At 43.2% G+C, this 20,540-nt stretch overlaps 1 protein-coding gene across 1 annotated transcript in view; it reads left to right on the forward strand.

Annotated features, from left to right (window-relative positions):
• The first annotated feature begins 3,605 nt into the window (after positions 1–3,605).
• The window catches only part of LOC129696062 (thioredoxin domain-containing protein 6-like), a 63,957-nt gene continuing 47,022 nt past the window's right edge, over positions 3,606–20,540 (forward strand). Inside the window, exons 1-4 of the mRNA XM_055633469.1 lie at positions 3,606–4,777; positions 17,596–17,699; positions 17,778–17,849; positions 18,455–18,575. Coding sequence (XP_055489444.1) covers positions 4,672–4,777; positions 17,596–17,699; positions 17,778–17,849; positions 18,455–18,575 — 403 coding nt within the window. The 5' untranslated portion in view covers positions 3,606–4,671. The remainder of the gene's footprint in view (positions 4,778–17,595; positions 17,700–17,777; positions 17,850–18,454; positions 18,576–20,540) is intronic.

The following is a 20,540-nucleotide window of genomic DNA, read 5'->3' on the forward strand; positions in this document are numbered from 1 at the left end:
AACCGCCCTCCCGATAGCCGTACCATTGTGACGTCATCAGTTGAAGCTGGACGGTTTGAAATTCAAAGTATTTTGATTTTTTTTAACTTTAATCAGTAATGTCGAGAAATAAAACATAAAATGTTCAGTGAGGGTGATCTCTGCCTTGAGAGGAAAAATGTGAATCAGAATATGTAAAAATCTTGTGAAAGTTTGCATTTATAAAAGCTTTAATCGCGAATAACGTGTCAAATATAGGATAAAATCTTCAGTGAGGCTGATCACTGCTAGCCGAGTCATTGTGACATCATCAGTTGAAGCTGGTTGTTTTAATTTCAGTCTTTTGACTTTTTTAGACTTTTCATTAATGAGTCGAGAAATAAAGCATAAAATGTTCAAATAAGGTGGAGGGGGAGAGAGAGAGGGGGGGCTACCAGGCATTCTGGGGGGGGGGGGGGGGGGGGGGGTGGCAGGGCCGGGCGTGGCCAGTTGGGCCAGGTGCAAAGGCATTGTGAAAGGGAGGGCGGGGGAAAGATCTCCCACCCCAGTCCCATTGTGATTAGACATCTGTGAGATGGTTTGATTTTAGTGGGACCATGCGAAGGTTCTAATCTCCCACACCTGTCCCATTGGGATGGCATATGTAAATGAGATCCATTGTGATTGGACATCTGTGAGATGGCATTGTGACATGCAGCAGTTTGATTTTAGTGGGACCACGTGAAGGTTCCAATCTCCCACCTCTGCTCCATTGTGATGTACATTACCACGATAGAAAAGATAGGAAATTGAATAATATTTCCTTACAACATAGCAGCGGTACCGTAAAGATTGATGATTTCAGTTCATGACGTGGATAGATATACATCTCTGAATACAGATTTGAAAAATTCTCTTTTAAGGGGCCTTCTCTTCTATTTCTACATTCCACTTTTTATTTATTTTATTTTTTTTATATACACACTTCACGTTTTTCTACTCTCTACCATCTATTTTTCCACTTCTTCCTCTTTCTATTGTTTTCTTTTTCTTATCTTACTTACTTCCTTCTCATAACATAAAACTAGAGGTTGTACATAGAATGGATTACGGTATGACATAGTTGGCACCTAAAATTAGGTTCCACTGTACTGTTTTGTACTGTATTAACCTAATAAAATAAACAAAAAAAACAACATAGACGAAGGACATTTGACCCACTGAGTCTATGCTACCTTGTAGAACAATCCCATTTCACCCAGTGAGTTCTCTGTAACCTATTCTCTCACACCCTTCCATCAAATTCTCCATGATTCTCCTCCCATCCACCTACACAAGAGATAATGAAACTTACCGATTACCTACCTGCATTAACCTACCAAAGATATGTCTTTCAAAGATATGGGTCAGAAAATAAGAGAACCTGAGGGAAATTAATGAGGTCATAGAATTTATAATACTTCACACAGACAAGCAGTGGAGGTCAGGATCGAACCTGTTTTTTTGGAGCTGGTAGACAGCACCACTATCTGCCATGCTATATTGAAAGCAAAAATTCCATGGATGACCAAAAAGACGGAGAGGTTGACTGAATAGAAACAAGAGCCTGTGACAGATGCCAGGTTATTCACATAGTTGAGAACTAGGCTGATAGCAGAAAGTTCAAAGAGGAAGTAAGAAAGGGGAAAGGACCGCTAAACAGCAAGAAAAAACTGGGAACAAACATAAATGGTCAAATGTTTTATTGGCAATTTAGCAGGAAAAGGGAAGAGACCAAAATGGAAATCAGTGTAAGTGGCATAGGGCATGTTGCTGAGATAATAAATGCCTACTTAACATGCCTTTTTACCAAGGAAAAATATGGTGTTGGAGTCTCAGCGAAGCAAGGTGTAGTGAACATATTAGTTGGGCTAAATAATACCCAAGCAGGTATCAATCCCACCACATTATTAGTAGCAGTTAATGTTTCCCCCTCACTTTCCCAAAGAAGGTTCTGACCTGCTACACTATTCTCCAATATTAAATAAAAGTGCACAACAATAATTACAGTTCTCATCATAATATGCCACGGAATATAAACACCCAAAAGAAAGATTGAAACTCTTTCTTGTTTAAGATTTCTCTTCTTCATGCTTATGGCGTGCACAGCCTAAAGTTGTAGATCAAGGGTGGACTTCCTGGCCAGGACAGCATCAGTTACTGGGTGGATGGCTTTGATACCCCCAGGGAAAAGCCTTGTGGGCAGTCATTCACGATATGTGGGATTTTGTTTAAGATACCAAAGATAGATCGATCATTTATTTCAACATCATAAAATATTACAAAATTTATAGCTCAAATTTGAAAACGATTGAGAGGTGTTTTAAATTTAAGAATTTTAAGAAAGAACTGCAGATGCTGGAAAAATCGATGGTAGGCAAAAAGCTGGAGAAACTCAGCGGGTGAGACAGCATCTATGGAGTGAAGGAATAGGCGACGTTTCGGGTCAAGACCGAAGAGGGGTCTCGACCGTGTTTTAACGTACACTTGAAAACATAAGAAAATAAGATCTAGTAACAGTTGCTTTGGCATTTATTAAGATCAAGGCCGATTTTCTACTTCAGCTTATGTGAACTCAAAAGTCAATAAGGTAATTTAGCAGTTTTTATACTTTTTTTCAGGTGAAATGGCTGGGAGGAAAAAGGAGATTCAAATTGAGGTATAGATAATTTTAATTTAAATACAATTTTTAAATCTTGATAAGGGAAGGAATAAAGTAGAGATAATCCAGGTAATTATAGGCCGGTGAGCCTCACGTCAGTGGTAGGGAAGGTATTGGAAGGAAATCATTTGGATGGGACTTACATTTGGAAGAAAAGGGGCCAATGAGTTTGGTATTCCGACAACGCATGCCCAGGTCATAGGTCACTAGCTATAAAACAGTCTCGGCAACGGTGGTACTACATTGTGTGCAGGCTTGCGTTTTGTCCATAGTCGGGGTCGGGGTCAGCTCGCCATCGCTGCGGATGCTGCTGAATTACTGCTGGGCCGTCCCCGTCCCCTCCGATGTGTCTGGGGTGGCCCTCAGCTGGTGGGGCGGCCACGGACGTGCAGCTGCTGGCTCCAGCTCGACTCTGCTTGTCCCACCAGGTTGGCTGGTAGCCCTCCACCTCCACCCCCCTCTCCTCAGTCCAACATAGAGATCCTGCTGAAGATGGGCAGCCGCCAGCCCTGCTCGAAGATGGGCGACCCAGAGCTGCTGCTGCTGGTGTCGCTCTGGTCGAAGAGAGATTCTGCGGATGGGTTCCTACCGGCCATGGGCAGGCCGGGCGCCCTACGGAGTTGTTGGTGGTGCTGCGGCAGCAGCAACTGTCTCCCCCTCCCTTGCCCAGCCCCAAGCCCAGGGTCTGGGCCAGCTCCAACTCCAGGTCGGGGCTGAAGGCTGCCCGCAGTGCAGCACAGTCGGGTGCCGGGCTGGAGGAGGCTGAGCCCAGGCTGCGGAAGCCGGTGGTGTGCAAGGTACGGTTTGTACTTGGGGTGGCGGCACAGGTTCGATTTTGGCTGCGGATGAGGCGCGATTCTGTCTCTGTCAGCTGTCTCCCTCCACTTCGTTCGATTTTTATTTATAGAGTTCGATCTTTGATAAATCCCATGATTCCTTGCATTTCTCGGAATACCAAACTCGCTTATTAGGGGCAGGTTTGTGCACAGCAGTTATGTTTTACTAACTTGGTTGAGTTTTTGAGGAACTGATGAAGGTAATTAGTGCGGATAGAGTAGCGGATACTATCTACGTGGATTTTAATAAGCCATTTGATAAAATTCATCATGGTTGGCTGATTCAGTAGATTAAGATACATGGGATTCACAGTGATCTGGTAGTTTGGATTCAGAAGTGGCTTAGCCATGGAAGTCAGATATATATAAGAGAGAGAGAGAGAGAGAGAGAGAGAGAGAGAGGCTGTCAAAGAATACAGCTGCATAAAATTCAGTTAGATCAATTACAGATACGGAAGGAACAATGGCAGATGGTGTTTAATCCAAGCAAGTTTGAGGTGTTGCACTAGGGAGGTCGAATGTAATGGGAAAGTATATAGTTAATGGCTAGACCATTAACAACATTGATGAACAGGTAGATCTTGGGGTCCAACTCCATAGCTCCCTAATAGTGGCAACAAAAGTAGATAGTGATAAAGAAGGCATAAGGTATGCCTTTGGTTAGGCCACATTTGTAGTATTCTTTGCTGTTCTGTTTACCCTATTGCAGGAAGCATGGCTTTGGAGAGGATGCAGATGAAGTTTGCCAGAATGCTGCATGGATTAAAGTGTATTGCCCATAAGGAGAGGTTGGACAAACTTGGATTATTTTCTCTGGAGCAACAGAGCTTGATGGGAGATATGATGGAAGTATATATTAGTGACATTGATAGGGAAGAGACTCAGAATCTATTCCCAGGGTATAGATATTGTCCTCAACATTGAAGACAATGCATTGTCAGAGGGGGAAAGCTTAAAGAAGATGTGCAGAGAGTGGTGGGAGCCTGCAACATGCTACCGGGGTGGCGGTGGAAGCAAATACAATGTTCATTGTTTAAGAGGCTTTTAGATAGGCACATGGATATGAAATAAATAGAGGGATATGGATCACACGGAGGCACAGACATTAGATTAACTTTACATCATGTTCGGTACAATCATTGTTGCTGCAGCACCTGTTCCTGTGCTTTACTGTCTATGTTCTATATTCTACAAATTTTAAACAATTTTATTTCTCCCTATCAGACGCCATTACACAGTGAAACAGAATGGGATGAAATGTTTGAAGCAAAAGGCTTATCAGGTGTGAATGCATCATAATTTTAGTTGAAAATGTCCACCCTTAGTTGTTTAAATATGATTGTCTTTATATTCACTTTTATTCTGTTCATTTTACTTAAAGTGCAAGACCATTGCTTGAAAATATCTTGCATAGATTATATTTTATGATTGCATGAAGTAAGGAATCCTATACTTTAATGCAAATGTTACTTTATTATAATTTCTCCATTAAAATAATCACAAAAGGTCACTGCGCAGATGAAGGATGTTCTATCCATCTATGTAAGAACAATCCATTAATGCAATCGCATTAACGTATGTGTTACAACTCCCGAGTGCAGGTACTTCAGAGCCGCGTAACATAATTCAAAAACCAGGTTCAAGTTCAAAAATCTTTTAATTATTCAATGGAACACAAAACCCAAACCTGATTTAAACAACCCAGTCAGGGATATGGATGGACTAACAAACAATTAAACAGTGCTCCAGCCAGCCACGTAATGGACCGTCGAACCAGAGACTCTAAAACCTGCCTAAAGAGATATAACCCTGAAACAAAATACACGAAAACACTAAGGTCAGCCCTTATCCGTCCCAATTCAATATTTGTTAACAAGTAATGGTGAAAGTACACAAAGTGCTATGCCATGTGGCCAGGCCTTCTGCAGCTCACACCAGCAGACTGCTCACAAGTCAGGGTCAAAGATCTTATAGCGAAGCAAGATAGGCTACTCCTGCTAAATGCAATGGACTGACGTGTAGTACGCTATGGAGGGGATCATGGGCATTTTTCCATGCCCATTTTAGCAACCTGAGCCTACCTAACCCGACCCGACTCGCACTGTAATCAATGTTGCGGGGCAACAGTTTGTGTGGGTCAGATTCATAAATCTGTCAGTTCAAACTTCTTGTCAAGAATAAAATTTGGTTCTGGTAATTGTCTTTTTTAATGTTTTTTAAATCATTTCTTTTTAAATGGCTCACAAACAGTGTTTGAGTTGATTTTGTAGTAACCGGAACCGACCCGACTCGCAGGGTGATTGACAGGGGGGGACTTTTTGTGCGTGATTATAGGGTTAGATTCATAATTCTGTAAGTTCATAATTCTGTTGATTCTTGTTAAGGAATAAAATGTTTATAAACACACATACATGAAAATTATATAAATGTATATAACACACACAATTATATTTATTCTAATCCAATAATGAACTTTATTTCAGACTAGACAAGGGACATTAAATAAGAAACATTGTCTTGGGGCACTCTCTCTCCCCGCTGCCCCGGGCCCCGCACTCTCTCTCCCCGCTGCCCCGCACTCTCTCTCCCCGCTGCCCCGGGCCCCGCACTCTCTCTCCCTGCCGCCCCGGGCCCCGCACTCCCTCTCCTCGCTGCCCCGGGCCCCGCACTCTCTCTCCCCGCTGCCCCGGGCCCCGCACTCCTTCTCCCCGCTGCGGATCCAATCTTTGGCCGGAAGCAAGAAGGCGGGAGCAAGAAAGCGGAACAAGATGGCGGAGTCAGGTTGCTAAAATGTGTCCTATAATCACCCATGAATCCGCCCATGAGCGTACCTCACGTTTGCGTGAGAGTAATCCATCTTGCTTCGCTATAAGATCTTTGGTATTCATCTGAGCTTCAGATGAGTCACCCGTCACCTGATGCAGCTTGGCCAATCGGGTACAGGAGCCTTTTAACCCCTTGATTCCAGACTCACAGCCACGAGGCCTGTACTCGGGAGAGAAACAGAGAAAGGTAAGTACATAGCATTCACCAGGGTGCGGAGCGCCTAACAGTACGCCACAACCAGTGACGATGATTATACGTCAAGATACAGATACAGCTACTCTCCAAGCCCATTCATGTACCTCTCCAGTTCTTTGATTATCAGATGGTTGTGCCTAAACATTAATTATGTAAAAAATATTTTCCCTTCTGTCATAATGGGAATATGAATAATAAATAATAATTTACCTCAACTGTGTGCGATAGTGCCACACTAATAGCATAAGTAGTTCAAAATAAGGCCTACAACTGTGTCTCTCAAACTCTTCCAATTATCATCAGTGGGACCCTCTCTGGACAGACCATTACCACTGTCATCATATATCAGAAGTGAAGAAGAGCCAGAAATCTGTTTCATTTCCCTTGGTTTCATACTTAATCTCATTAACAAATAAAAGTCACTGTAGGTAGATTCAAAGATTCATAAATTTATAGAGTTGTACAGCATGGAAACAGGTCATTTGGCCCAACTCATCCATGCCAACCAAGAATCCTCTTTATACTTAAACGATTTGGCTTAATTTGGCCCATATCCCTCTAAACCTCTAAAATGTCTTGTAAACTTTGTAATTATACCTGTCTCTACAACCTCCTCTGGCAGCTCGTCCCATAGATTCACCTCCCTCTATGTGAAAATTTTGCCCCTCAGATCCCCTTTATATCTTTCCACTCTCACCTTAAAACTCAGGATGGTGAGTGCTGGAATGTGCTGCCTGGGAAAATGGTGGGAAGCAGATATGAAAGTGGCATTTAAGAGGCTTTTAGATAGGCACATGGAACTTCAGGAAATGGAGGGGTATGCATCATTTCAGGCAGATGAGATTAGGTTAGCTAGGCATCATGTTTGGCACAAACATTATGGACCAAAGACACTGTTCCTCTGCTGTACTTTTCGCTGTTCTATGATCTAATAAAGAACCTTTCACCAATCCCTATGTCACACCACTGGACACAGATCCAAAACTGAAAAACAGCCCTCCACTTCGACACCCTGCCTCCTGGACCAATTTGTTTTCTCAGCCTGATCCCATGTATTCTGACCTTCTGTTCTAGCTTACTGAGGGGTTTTGTCAAAATGCATACTTCCATATTCAAGCTCAGTTTCTTCCCAGCTGTTATCAGGCAACTCTACCATCCTATCACCAATAAGGGAGGCAATGCCAGACGACTATGGCAGTACCTGACTATCATCACAGGCAACAATTCAGAATTATCTGACAATGACACATCTCTACTGGATGAACGTAATGCCTTTCATGCCGCATTGAATTAGCAAATAAAGCTCCATCTAAGCAGCACATCCCCCCCACTGGCTCTATCCCATGCATCACGATCAGATCTGTTATCGCAAGGGTAAATTCGGAAAGTGTCTGGCCCAGTTAGAATTCCTGGACTGGTTCTGAAATTGTTTGCCCATCACCTGGCCATCTTCACCCACAGCATCAGCCTCTTACTTCAACGGTATTCTGTCTCCATCTGTTTCAAGGAAACATCCATTGTTTGTGTATCAAAAAAAACCCTTCCTTTCAATGACTATCTCCTCCTAGCAACACTTGTGGTGTCACCCACTATGCAACAATAATGAAGCACTTTGAAAAATTGTTAATGGCCCATATTTAGACCATTCTTCTGGACAGTCTAGACATCCTACAATTTGCATACAGGAAAACTAAAATGATAGTAGGATGTCATCTCTCTTACACTACATTCAACCCGAATCATTTTGATAATAAGAACACCTTTGTCAGGATGTTATTTATTGACAACAGCTCAGCCTTCAACATCATAATACTAAATACATTTATCCCAAAACTTCTGCACCTTGGTCTTGGGGCTTCTATCTCTGCAACTGGCTTCTGAACTTCTTGACCAGCAGACCTCAGTCTCTTAGAATTGTTCATAACATTTCTTCATTCTGAATCCCATACTGATTCCCCCTCCGTGTACATCCATAATTTTATGGCCAAATGCAATGCCAACTCAATATTCAAGTTCATAGATGATACCACTGTTGTCAACAATGATGAGATGAAGTACAGGAAAGAGATTGACAACCAAAGAATACAGATGGGATGCAGCACAGCCTGATATGGCAACTGCTCTGCCCTTAATGGACTGAATCTGCAGAGAGAGGTGAACACAGCCCCATCCTCTGGAACTCTCTGCCACAGGGGGTAGTTGAGGCCAGTTCATTGGCTATATTTAAGAGGGAGTTAGATGTGGCCCTTGTGGCTAAGGGGATCAGGGGGTATGGAGAGAAGGCAGGTACGGGATACTGAGTTGGATGATCAGCCATGATCATATTGAATGGCGGTGCAGGCTCGAAGGGCCGAATGGCCTACTCCTGCACCTAATTTCTATGTTTCTATGATGAGCTTGTCACTTCTATCAATCCATTCCATCTTCATGGTGCTTTGCATCAGGACGGCTGGAACTATTGCCAAGTGTGCTTGTTACCCTCACCATTCATATTTTTCCCTTCTCCCGTCTGGAGAAGATATATGAGCTTGAAAGCCTGACGTCCATACTGATGAACACATTCTTCCCCACTGTTATCTGACTCCTGAACCATTCACCTCTTTCACATTCTATTCCTACATGTTCTGTTCCGTATTCTTACGCTGAACTTTTCCTCATTCAGTTATTCTTTTATTGTACTTTAATATTATTTTGTATGATTCGGATATTGCAGTGCAGTCCTGAACCATTCAGCCGTTTTGCCCTTGTTGTATTTATCATTACTATATGTGTACCGTTTACTCTGTGATGGTGACGCTCATAATGGCCGCCTCGCCAGCAGTCTGTCTTGTCCCTTCTCTGTTTTTATTATGTTAACTATGTCTTGAATGTTTGTTTTAATGTCTCTTGGTATGTTTTATGTGGGGGGTGCGGGGGGGGGGGGGTCATTTCCAGTCATTTACCTCAATGGAGATGCGATTTTTTACCGCGTCGCATCTACCCCCCCCCCCCCCCCCCCCACCCCCCCCCCCTGCGGCCTTCAATGAGGAGTGGTGTGGCCTCCCCTGGAGACTGGCCCGGAGCTTCAAGTCGCAGGTGTGGGGCAGACTTACCATCGCGGAGCCTGGGATATTTTGCAGAGGATTGCCCATGTTGGAGCTCCTACCGTGGGGCCTGTGGACTTTAACACCATGAAGCAGTGGTCTCCGGTAAGAAGTGGCCGACTCGGGAGCTCCGTGCCGCGGAATGTTCTGATCCATCCCGACGCTGGAGTTTCAATCATCCCGATGAGAGGGCTTGAACAGCAGACCGTCAGCAACGGCCAGTGCCGTTCAAAGGCCCCGACCACGGGTGAACCAAGGAGGAAGATGACTGAATTTTATTGCCTTCCATCACAGTGAGGAATGTTGATTCCATTGCGGTGGATGTTTGTGTTAAACTTTATTTTATGTGTTGTGTGTATTTTTGCTTTTTACTTAATGGCTGTATGGTAACTCAAATTTCACTGGACCTTAATTGGTACATGTAACAATGAAATTGAATCTTGAATATCGAATTTCATTGTAGCATCAGGATGTAAACGGCCATGAATTAATCTGAGTTTGATTTGGTGCTAGACACATCCTGACAAATGAACTGCTTACCTATCATCTTTCCCTTTTCATTGCAGCATCCTGTTTAATTATTTATCCAAATTGATAAGATGCTTCTGACTGTAAGCACTCTTTTTTTAAACAATATCTATTGTGGAACCTACTGGAATGCCTTTTAATAGAATTAATACAAGTATAAATTCTCTCATCTACCATGCTTAATAAATTCCACAATCTTCACTGAACAAGACTTGTCCTTTACAAATTTCTCTGATTAGATCTTATTTCTTCCAATTTGGAGGAAGGAACTGCAGATGCTAGTTTAAACTAGATATGAAATGCTGGAGTAATGTCCCTGTCCCACTTAGGAAACCTGAACGGAAACCTCTGGAGACTTTGCACCCCACCCAAGGTTTCCGTGCGATTCCCGGAGGTTGCAGGTGGTTGCCGGAGGTTGCAGGTAGTGGAAGCAGGTAGGGAGACTGACAAAAACCTCCAGGAACCGCACGGAAACCTTGGGTGGGGCGCAAAGTCTCCAGAGGTTTCCATTCAGGTTTCCTAAGTGGGACAGGGGCATAACTCTCCAATGGGTGACGTTTCGGGTCAAGATCCTTCTTCAGCCTGAAAGTGCCCGCAAAGGGAAATGAGGGGGTTTTAGATGTAGAGAGATAAAGAACAAATGAATGAAAGAAAGGAAAAAAAGTAACAATGTAAAGGAAATAGGCCATTGTTAGCTGGTTGCTAGGTGAGAACAAAAAGCTGGTTTGGAGAGGGATGGAGGAAGATGGAATGCAGGAGTTACTTGAAGTTAGAGAAATCAATAATGCCCAAGCAAAATATGAGATGCTATTCCTCCAATTTGCATTTAGCCTCACTCTGACAATGGAGGAGGCCTAAGACAGAAAGGTCAGTGTGGCAATGGGAAGGGGAATTAAAGTGTTTAGCAACCGTGAGATCAGGTAGGTCCAGGCAAACTGAGAGAAAGTGTTCAGCGAAACGATCACCCAGTCTATGTTTGGCCTCGCTGATGTATAAGAGTCCTCATCTTGAACAACGGATACAGTAGATGAGGAGATGCAAGTGAACCTCTGCCTAACATGAAAGGACTGTCAGGGTCCCTAGACAAAATCGAGGGAAGAGGTATAGGGATGAATATTGGTATCTCTAATTTCAAGTAATGTCTGCATTCCCTCCCCTCCATTCCTTCCCCACCCTAGTTACACCAGATTTTCGTTCTCTCCTAGCAAACAACTAACAATGACCTGTTTAATTTATCATTGTTACTTTTTTGCATTTCTTTAATTCATTTGTTCTTTATCACTCTAAGTCATCGTCTATATCTCTCGTTTCTCTTTGCGGGGACCTTCAGTCTGAAGGAGGATCTCGACCCGAAACGTCACGACTATATGTGGATGGAAATCACAGTGGGCTGATTATTTGTCTAATCTTTATTATATGAGTCTCTAAATATCCATTTACATAAGATTAAATAGAAATATGGAATGGGAACAGTCCATCAGTCCATACCAACATACGCATTGCACAAGATTGCCTGAGATAAATTTTCTATTTCCTCTTCTCAGATATGTTTATTTAACACCCCCCTTAAATGCATCTGCACTATGAATCATTTTCCCATTACCTTTCTTGTAATTTGAAGGAATATATATATTTACTAGACTAAGTGGGACCCGTTGCGTCCCAGCATCACACGGGAGGGCTGGTCACCCGACACAATATTCCACCTCAACACCAATTCCAATATTGTTTGCCGGGGGGGGGGTGGCTTTCTGTTGCGCTAGTATGGGTGTTGTGGGCCGAAGAGACTGGTTTCCAGAGGGGCAGTATGGACATTTTGGGCCGAATGGATTCTTGGGCTGGCAGCTCAGTCAAACTTTAAAATCGCCCATGGTTCTCGTGGGTTTTTAACATAAAAAAGAAAACGCCTCTGAAGCAAAATTTATCATTAAAACAATCGCAAACCATACGTGGGTTTTGAATTACATTTTACTCAGATGCAAGCCAAGGAATGGCATGATTATTAGCTGTTAATTGGACATAATCAACCTCAAATTGACAATATCCTATTGAAAGGGAGTGGGTGTTTAAGCTGTCAGGACATTTTATTATTTACCAAAATATACATCTCAATAGCATAATGATAGAAAACTTACTTTTCCACACACCACTGGTAAGTCTGGACATTTTTCTAATGATAAATTTAGCTTCAGAAGTGTTTTCTTTTTGCATGTAAAAACCCACCAAACCATGGGCGATTTTCAAATTTTACAGCCAGATTTATCACTTCTGAAACTTTTTAGATACCGAAGGAATGAAAAAAAACACAAATGTCTTACTGTTGATGAAATGCAGTGAGCAAATGCAATAATTCCCAATATTTTCAATCTTGATATTTGCACAGCCAATGTTCGCCAAGCACTTTAGCTGTTGTTGTCCCTCCAGCTCTCGCTTCTCTTTACCATCATTTCTCTTCACTTTTGGAATTCTGAAGTAGGATAGATGTCACTCATGGTTAGCCCAACTTCCACAATTATTTACAGCGCAAAAAATCACCATTTTGGCGTTTTTTAACAGGTAGGAAAGTACGCGTTTCGTGTATTAACAACATATACCGGAAGCTGCGATGTCCTCCAGATGGATTGTGCGGCACCATGCGTCAAGCCCTTTGACCCGGTGACCTTACGTGCAACCCCCCTGTACACACACACAGGCTCTCACTCACACTCTCACACACACTCACACACAGACACACACAGACACACACACACACACACACACACACACACACAGACACACACAGACTCACTCACACACACACACACAGACACACACACACACTCACATACACACACACACAGACGCGCACACACACAGATGCACACGCACAGACGCACACTCACACACACACACAGACAAACACACACACACACACACACACACTCACTCACAGACACACACACACACACACACACACACACACAGACACACACACACACACACACACACACACACACACACACACACTGACGCACACACACACACTGACGCACACACACACACTGATTCACACACACACAGTGACACACACACACACACTGACTCACACACACACACACACACACACTGATTCGCACACTGACTCACACACACAGACAGACACACTGACTCACACACACAGACTCACCCACTGACTCGCACACGCTCACACACACACACACACACACAGACTCACACTTAGACACACACACACACTGACACACACACAGTCACACACTCACACACACACACACACACACACTCACACACACACACTCACACACTCACACATACACTCATACACACACACACACGCACACACTCAAAGGTATCAAAGGTATTTTATTGGTCACATTCACATACACCTAGATGTAGTGAAGTGAAATGCTTCTTGCCATTTTCCAGCACATAAAGAAGAATACAGACATAACATTGATAAGAGTTTTAAACATAAAGAACATCCCCCCACAATGGTTCCCATTATGAGGGAAGGCACAAAGTCCAGTTACCAACCCCAGTTCTCCCATAGTCGGGCCTATTGAGGCCTCCACAGTTGCCTCTACGGAGGCCCGATGTTCCAGGCCGTTCTCGCCGGGTGATGTTGCTCCGGCGTCGGGAGAGTCCTCTCAGCGGCTTGGGAACCCTGGAACCGCCGCTTTCGTACTGGAGGCCGCGGCTTCCGAAGCCTACAAGGCCGCGCCGGATGGAGCGCTGGTTGGAGCTCCCAGGCTCCCGATGTAAAGTTCAGCGCCGCCACCCGCAGCTGGTCGCTCCACAGTCCCGCAGCTCCGCGATGTTTTCCTCAGCGATCTTCAGCTCACCGGAGCTCTAGCACGGCGACCCAGGCAAGGCATCGCCCGCTCCGCGATAGCGCTCCAGCGCTGTGCCGCCACCGAAGCCGAGGTTCTGGGCGGTACCCAACAGGAAACGCCGCTCCAGGCCCGCTGGTAGGCCGCGAGGACGGGTCGAAGCTGCAGCCCAGAGAAAAGCTGCCTCTCTGACCAGGTAGGGACCCTAAAACATGGTTTCCCCTTCCCCCCCCCCGCCACCCCCCACATAAAAAAGTCTAGACCTACAAACAAAACACTTTAACTAACTAAAATAAAAATAAAAAGATGAAAAGACAGACAGCTGCTGGCTGGACAGACCATGCACAGGACAGCGCCCCCACTCACACACACACACTCACACACACACGCACACCCAATACTAAAATGCCAAGTAACTTCAGAACGTGGTAAACATACAGTGTGTAAATCGAATGATTCAAACGTTTAAACCCTGCTGTAGAGGTTGCTGCTGAAGCGAAATCGTGCTTTAAATAACGTCCAACAAACACACTCACCATAGACAGAGCAGTCAGCTCTCTTGAATTATTCAACGGCGTCTGCACTCGGTGCCATCTTGACGTCTCGCTTCTTGCCGCGAACCGGAAATGATGCACTCAGCACCAGCATGCCGCTAACCGGAAATGACGTCATCGGCGCCATCTTGCCACTAAGCGGAAGTCACGGAATGAGCGCCAATTTTGCAATTAAACACAGTCCTGATCTAATAAAATGTTTATTCACAATTTATTCATCCGAAAACTGTTGCAAGCATTTGAAAAGCCAAGCCAATTTGGCAAACACTTTGCAAACAACCAAACACAACACATTTGCAAATAACCAACACATTTTCTGAAGAGTCTTTAAAAGCCAAGCCAATTTGGCAAACACTTTGCAAACAACCAACACATTTTCTGAAGGGTCTTTAAAAGCCAAGCCAATTTTACAATCACATCGAGGGGACTCACCGTGGAGCAGACGTGCGTTCAGTGTTATTCGCAGCTCAGAGAGCCGTGACCCTCTCGCTTCCTTCGTCTCGCAGAGACTGAGTGAGGCACAACACTTCCGGATTCTATAGTCCCTCCCCCCTGCCGCCAGTGGGGGCAGTAGAGAGAATGGCGACATTTTTAAAAACATTAATAACTCTGATTTTTCATCGAGATGGCCAAAAATGACGGCCGTAAGTTCTCTCGGAAATCATGAATCAGAAAGTCAAAAGCGGCAAGATATTAGTTTTAGTAATATAGATAACCTCCACTAAGCTCTGATCAACATAGAATTAGGTGCATTGGTTTTGTCTTTTTGCACTATTATGGTTTGTTTGTATTTTGTGTGAACATATGTATATGAATTTTTTTTCTCTTTTCCAATATTGTTTATAGTGTACTACTAGACTAAGTGGGCCCAGCATCACACGGGATGGCTGGTCCCCCAACACAATATTCCACCTCTCCACTAATTACAATATTTGTAGCCAGTGGGGGGGGGGGGGGGGAGGCTTTTTAGAGCGTTAGTATGGGTGTTGTGCGCTGAAGGGACTGGTTTCCAGAGGGCTAGTATGGGCATTGTGGGCCGAATGGATTCTTGGGCTGGTGGCTGAGTCACTCAAGCCTGTTGTGCTGGCAGCTCACTCACACACCACTGGTGGGCTCACAGTTGACTCACGGCTATTCCTTGAAATTCCATTTCAGGCAGGGTGCAAGGGCACCAAATTCAAGTGCAGTTTCATACCATTTCAAGCAGGGTGCAAGGCCACTAAAGGCAGCGAGTCATGACCGCTCCTCCCCCATCTTGCAGAGACTGAGCCATGCCCACACGTCCGGGTTTTATAGCCTCGCTCCCCCTCCCACCAGAAGGGGCATGGCCTTCATGGTGTGATTGACAGGAAAGAGAATCTCAACATTTTTTAAACACTAATAACTCCTTTATTTTTCATCAATGGGAAAAATCCTCGGCACCTGATGAGCGGAGGGGGACTCTGAGTAAGATGGCCAAAAATCAAAGCCATGCGTGGTAGCATTTTTTCTAAAATCAATATAAAGCATAAACAGGAAGTGGTCAAGATTAGAATTTTAATTATATAGAAGGCAAGGCAGCTCTAATTAGGCAAGGCAGCTCTAATTAGGCAAGGCAGCTCACTTTAGCCTTTCAAAACCAAAGGCAAGGCAGCTCACTTTAGCACTTTCAAAACCAAAGGCAAGGCAGCTTGCTTTAGCACTTTCAAAACCAAAGACAAGGCAGCTTGCTTTAGCACTTTCAAAACCAAAGACAAGGCAGCTTGCTTTAGCACTTTCAAAACCAAAGGCAAGGCAGCTTGCTTTAGCACTTTCAAAACGAAAGGCAACACAGCTTGCTTTAGCACTTTCAAAACGAAAGGCAAGGCAGCTCGCTTTAACACTTTCAAAACCAAAGGCTAGGCAGCTCGTTTTAGCACTTTCAAAACCCAAGGCACGGCAGCTCACTTTAGCACTTTCAAAATCAAAGGCAGCTTGCTTTAGCACTTTCAAAACCAAAGGCAACACAGCTTGCTTTAGCATGTTCAAAAGGCAACACAGCTTGCTTTAGCACTTTCAAAACCAAAGGCAACACAGCTTGCTTTAGCACTTTCAAAACCAAAACACACTTTTGCATTTTCAAACTACATTTTCAAACCACATTAAGCGCACTGACAGGTCAGTAAAACCACTCACAGTTTAGTAGACATGTGTTCAGTGTTATTCACAGCTCAGACAGAGAATTGCGACCTCTCACGCCCCCAACTTGCAGAGAACTGAGGTACCTCCACACTTCCAGGTTTTATAGTCCCTCCGGAAGGGGCATGGCCTTCAGGAGAGAGAATCTCAATATTTGTTAAACACTAATTACTCTTTTATTTTTAATCGATGGGAAAAATCCTCTTCTCCTGCTCAGTGGAGGGGGACTTTGAGTAAGATGGCCAAAAATCACAGCCGTAAGTGGCAGCGTTTTTTCTAAAATCAATATACAGAACAACAAGAAGTGGTCAAGATCAGACTTTTAGTAATATAGATAGATATTTACATATTCTATTGGGACTCTGCAAATAAGAATTTCATTTTTTTTTCCTGGACATATGACAATAAAACACTTGACCCTTGACTCTTGTTGCCCAATCAGTCAACTCCCAATTATCAGCAAAGTGAAGGGAGCTGCGTTTGTCTGTCTTGTCAAACAGCACGTACCAAAAATCTGATCACAGATCCAGCTTTAGTCTAAAAATGAATCAAAGAGCTAGGGTTAGAATGACTTTTCTTGACATCAAAACAACTTTTTAGAGAATGTTGCATCAAGAAGGCTTGATAAATGTGAAGTCAATTTGCAACTTATCAATATGTCTAACATGATCTGCTCATTTACTTCAAGATTATTATTTTTTTTAAATCATTAAGAGATACCATAAATGAGCTGGCATACTTGTTTTTATAACAGTTGCTTTGATTTATTATAGCTATTTTATATTGTGGAATACCTTATAATATATTAAAATAGATTATGAAGACCATTGATCTTCATTTCACCATATATTTTAATAGCTTCACCTTTTTTAAATATACAAGTATGTAGTTCTGTAAGTAAATTACTGACACTAATGCACAATATTTCAGTTGTGGATGTTCATCAACAATGGTGTGGACCATGTAAAGCAATCTTAAGTGTGTTCAGAAGGTTGAAAATGGAATATGGGGATGAGCTGTTACATTTTCACACAGTAAGTATTTTTAAACCCTATTAAATAATGTTGGAAAATGTTCCATTCAAAACAGAATTTGTTAGTTTTATCTCTTAGGTTCAAGCCAACATTATTCCCTTACTACAAGGATTTGAAGGAAAGTGTGAACCTGCCTTCTTGTTTATTGCGGTGAGTTAAAAATGTTTTGGGTTTATGAAATTTTAAAATAAGAAAGTCAAGGCGAATCTTAATAAAACACAGGCTCAGCCATAAATGGAATGTGGTAGTTAAGGTTGCCCTATTAGGAAAGAATATTGGCTGAAGAGAACATGCAGAAGAAATTTCTCAAAAGATTCCAAGAATTAGTTCTGTTGGGGTATGATTATTCTCCTTGGAACAGAGGAGGCTGCAAGGCAATTTGATAGGTATATCTAAAATGTGAAGGGCATAAGCAGCACAGAAATAGAGAAAAACATTTTTGTGGAAGGATCAATAACCACGAGGCATAGAATCTGAAGGACAAAAAAAAAAAAACCAGAAGTAATATGAAGGAAAGCATCTTCGACAGCAAACAAGTGGGGTCTTGAACACACAGGTATAGTGAAGACTTAATTGTAATATTCAGAAACTGATTAAGTATCTGAAAGAAAATAATTTGCAAGGCTATGGTGTAAGCTAAGTGAGTGGCTCTGGCTGGCTGGATCTTACATATAGCTGGTGAATCACAAAGATGAATGGACTCTTTCTGTATTAACCGTTCTGTGAAATTTGAAATTATTTTTCTCCTTTCTCAGGCTGGTCAAATCGTGGATTATGTGAAAGGTGTCAATGCACCAGTTATTAATAACAAAATTATTGCATTAATGGAGACGGAGACTGATTTTTATGAGAAGGGAGTGGAACGTCAAGAGGAAAGTATCATTATTTTATTTATTTTTTTAAAATTTAAATTTATTTAAACTGAGTGCATATTAATAAACATTTACATATAAATACACAAGATTATAGCCAGTAGCTAATTTCCATCTTTAGTCCCTTTGGCAGGTTGATGTTAAATAAACAAGTTAAGACATCACAACACAATCAATCAATAAAATAAGAAAAATAACAATAAAGAGTACAATAAACAAATTGACAAACAATGCTGCTTATGACAGACCAGATAACGGTGAATAATTTTAAGGTAGATTATGAGTGCTGTATTGATTTCCCAGTAACCATGTTTTTAGATGTTTGGTAAATGAGATAAAGGTTGGCAGATCCCATATGACGCTTGGTATCGTCTTCCAGGTCTGCGACGCTCGATATGAAAACACTGACTGCCCAAAAACACTTTTCCTAAATGGGACTAGACAATCACCTCTGGTGCCTGCTCTAGTCGACCTATTTGTGTTTTTCTTTATAAAGTCCTTTAACAGAGGTGGGGCTAGTCCACGGAAGATTTTATAAACCAAAATAGAATCTGCATATTTTATTATATTAGCAACCTTTTATAGTTATAAAGATACTTTTTTTCCCCCCAAAGTATTTGTTGAATGTTTAGATATCAAATTAAGTTGCATTCAGAAAATTCTAATGTGCATTTTACAAAATCAAGCTGTTAGCATTTATTACCTAATATTTAGTTACTGCAGAAATTAAAATTTAATTAGGCACTCTCAAATGTATAGAAATTCAATTATATAATACAAAGAACAAAGGACAAAGTGCAAAGGACTTTTATTGTCACCTACACCAATTGGTGCAGTGACATTTGAGTTACCATGCAGCATACAAATAAGGTAAACACAACACAGAATTTTACACAAAACATTTTAAAAAATCCCCCCACAGCAGAATCAATGTTTCCCACTGTGAGGAAAGGCAACAAAGTTCAGTCCTCTTCCACTGTTCACCCATGGTCGGGGCCTATTGAGGCCTCCGCAGTCGCCGCAGCGGCAGCCCCATGTTTCAGGCCCTCGAACGGTAGAACACTCTCGGCGGCATGGAGCCTCCGAATCGTCCGCTTCCTACCGGAGACCGCGGCTCCTGAAGTCCACAGGCCGAGGTGGGCGGAGATTCAACGTTAGTGACCCCGGCAAGGATCCCAGGCTCCGCGATGTCAAAGCCCGCGGCTGGACGTTCCACAGACCATAGTTCCCACGGTGTCAAAGTCGGCCGTCCCAGCACTCCGGAGCTCCACTCATATGGAATAAAATACATATGGAATAAAGAATTATCAGTCTGGTTATTTAACTTAATTTCTAGTGTGCTTTACCCTTTTGCCTCTCTGATTCTAATTCCATGTTGGTATGCACATGATGTTATTTCACGTGTGACACTCTTTTGCAAATGTAGAATAGGAATTGGACCTGCGTGTTCTGGGTGTGTCTATTCTTGGGGCTTTTCTGAAAAAAAAAACATTATCTTAGTTGATCTTTTGGGGCCCCTCAGTGGCACTATGAACGATCCCGCACTGTCATCTTCCAAACTCTAGCCTGCTATCCTGACCCAAATATTATTCAAGTCCCAGGCACCAATCTGTCTACCCTCTAATCAGTGGCGTAGGGTGGGTTTTGAGCGCCCGGGGCAGTTTAAAGTTTTGCGCCTCCTCATTAGGGGGGGGTGGGGGTGGAAAGGGGAAGGGGAAGGAACACGTTTTTGGTCTCTTCCTTCGGGGGATGCGACTTCTTTTGTCGTATCCCCCGTCTCCGCCTGCGCCGAGGCCTAATGGCGGAGCTGGCGGCCTCGGAGCTGGGGCAGAGGCAGCGGCGGCTGGGACAGCGGCAGTGGCGACCAGAACTCGGAGCGGGGACGGCGGTGGCAGTGGCTGGGACGGCGGCAGCGGCGGCCTGGTCTCGGAGTTGGGGCGGCGGCAGCGGCGACCTGGCCTCGGAGCGG

This window comes from Leucoraja erinacea, chromosome 4, assembly GCF_028641065.1.
Source record: "Leucoraja erinacea ecotype New England chromosome 4, Leri_hhj_1, whole genome shotgun sequence".
Taxonomy (NCBI): Eukaryota; Metazoa; Chordata; class Chondrichthyes; order Rajiformes; family Rajidae; genus Leucoraja; species Leucoraja erinaceus.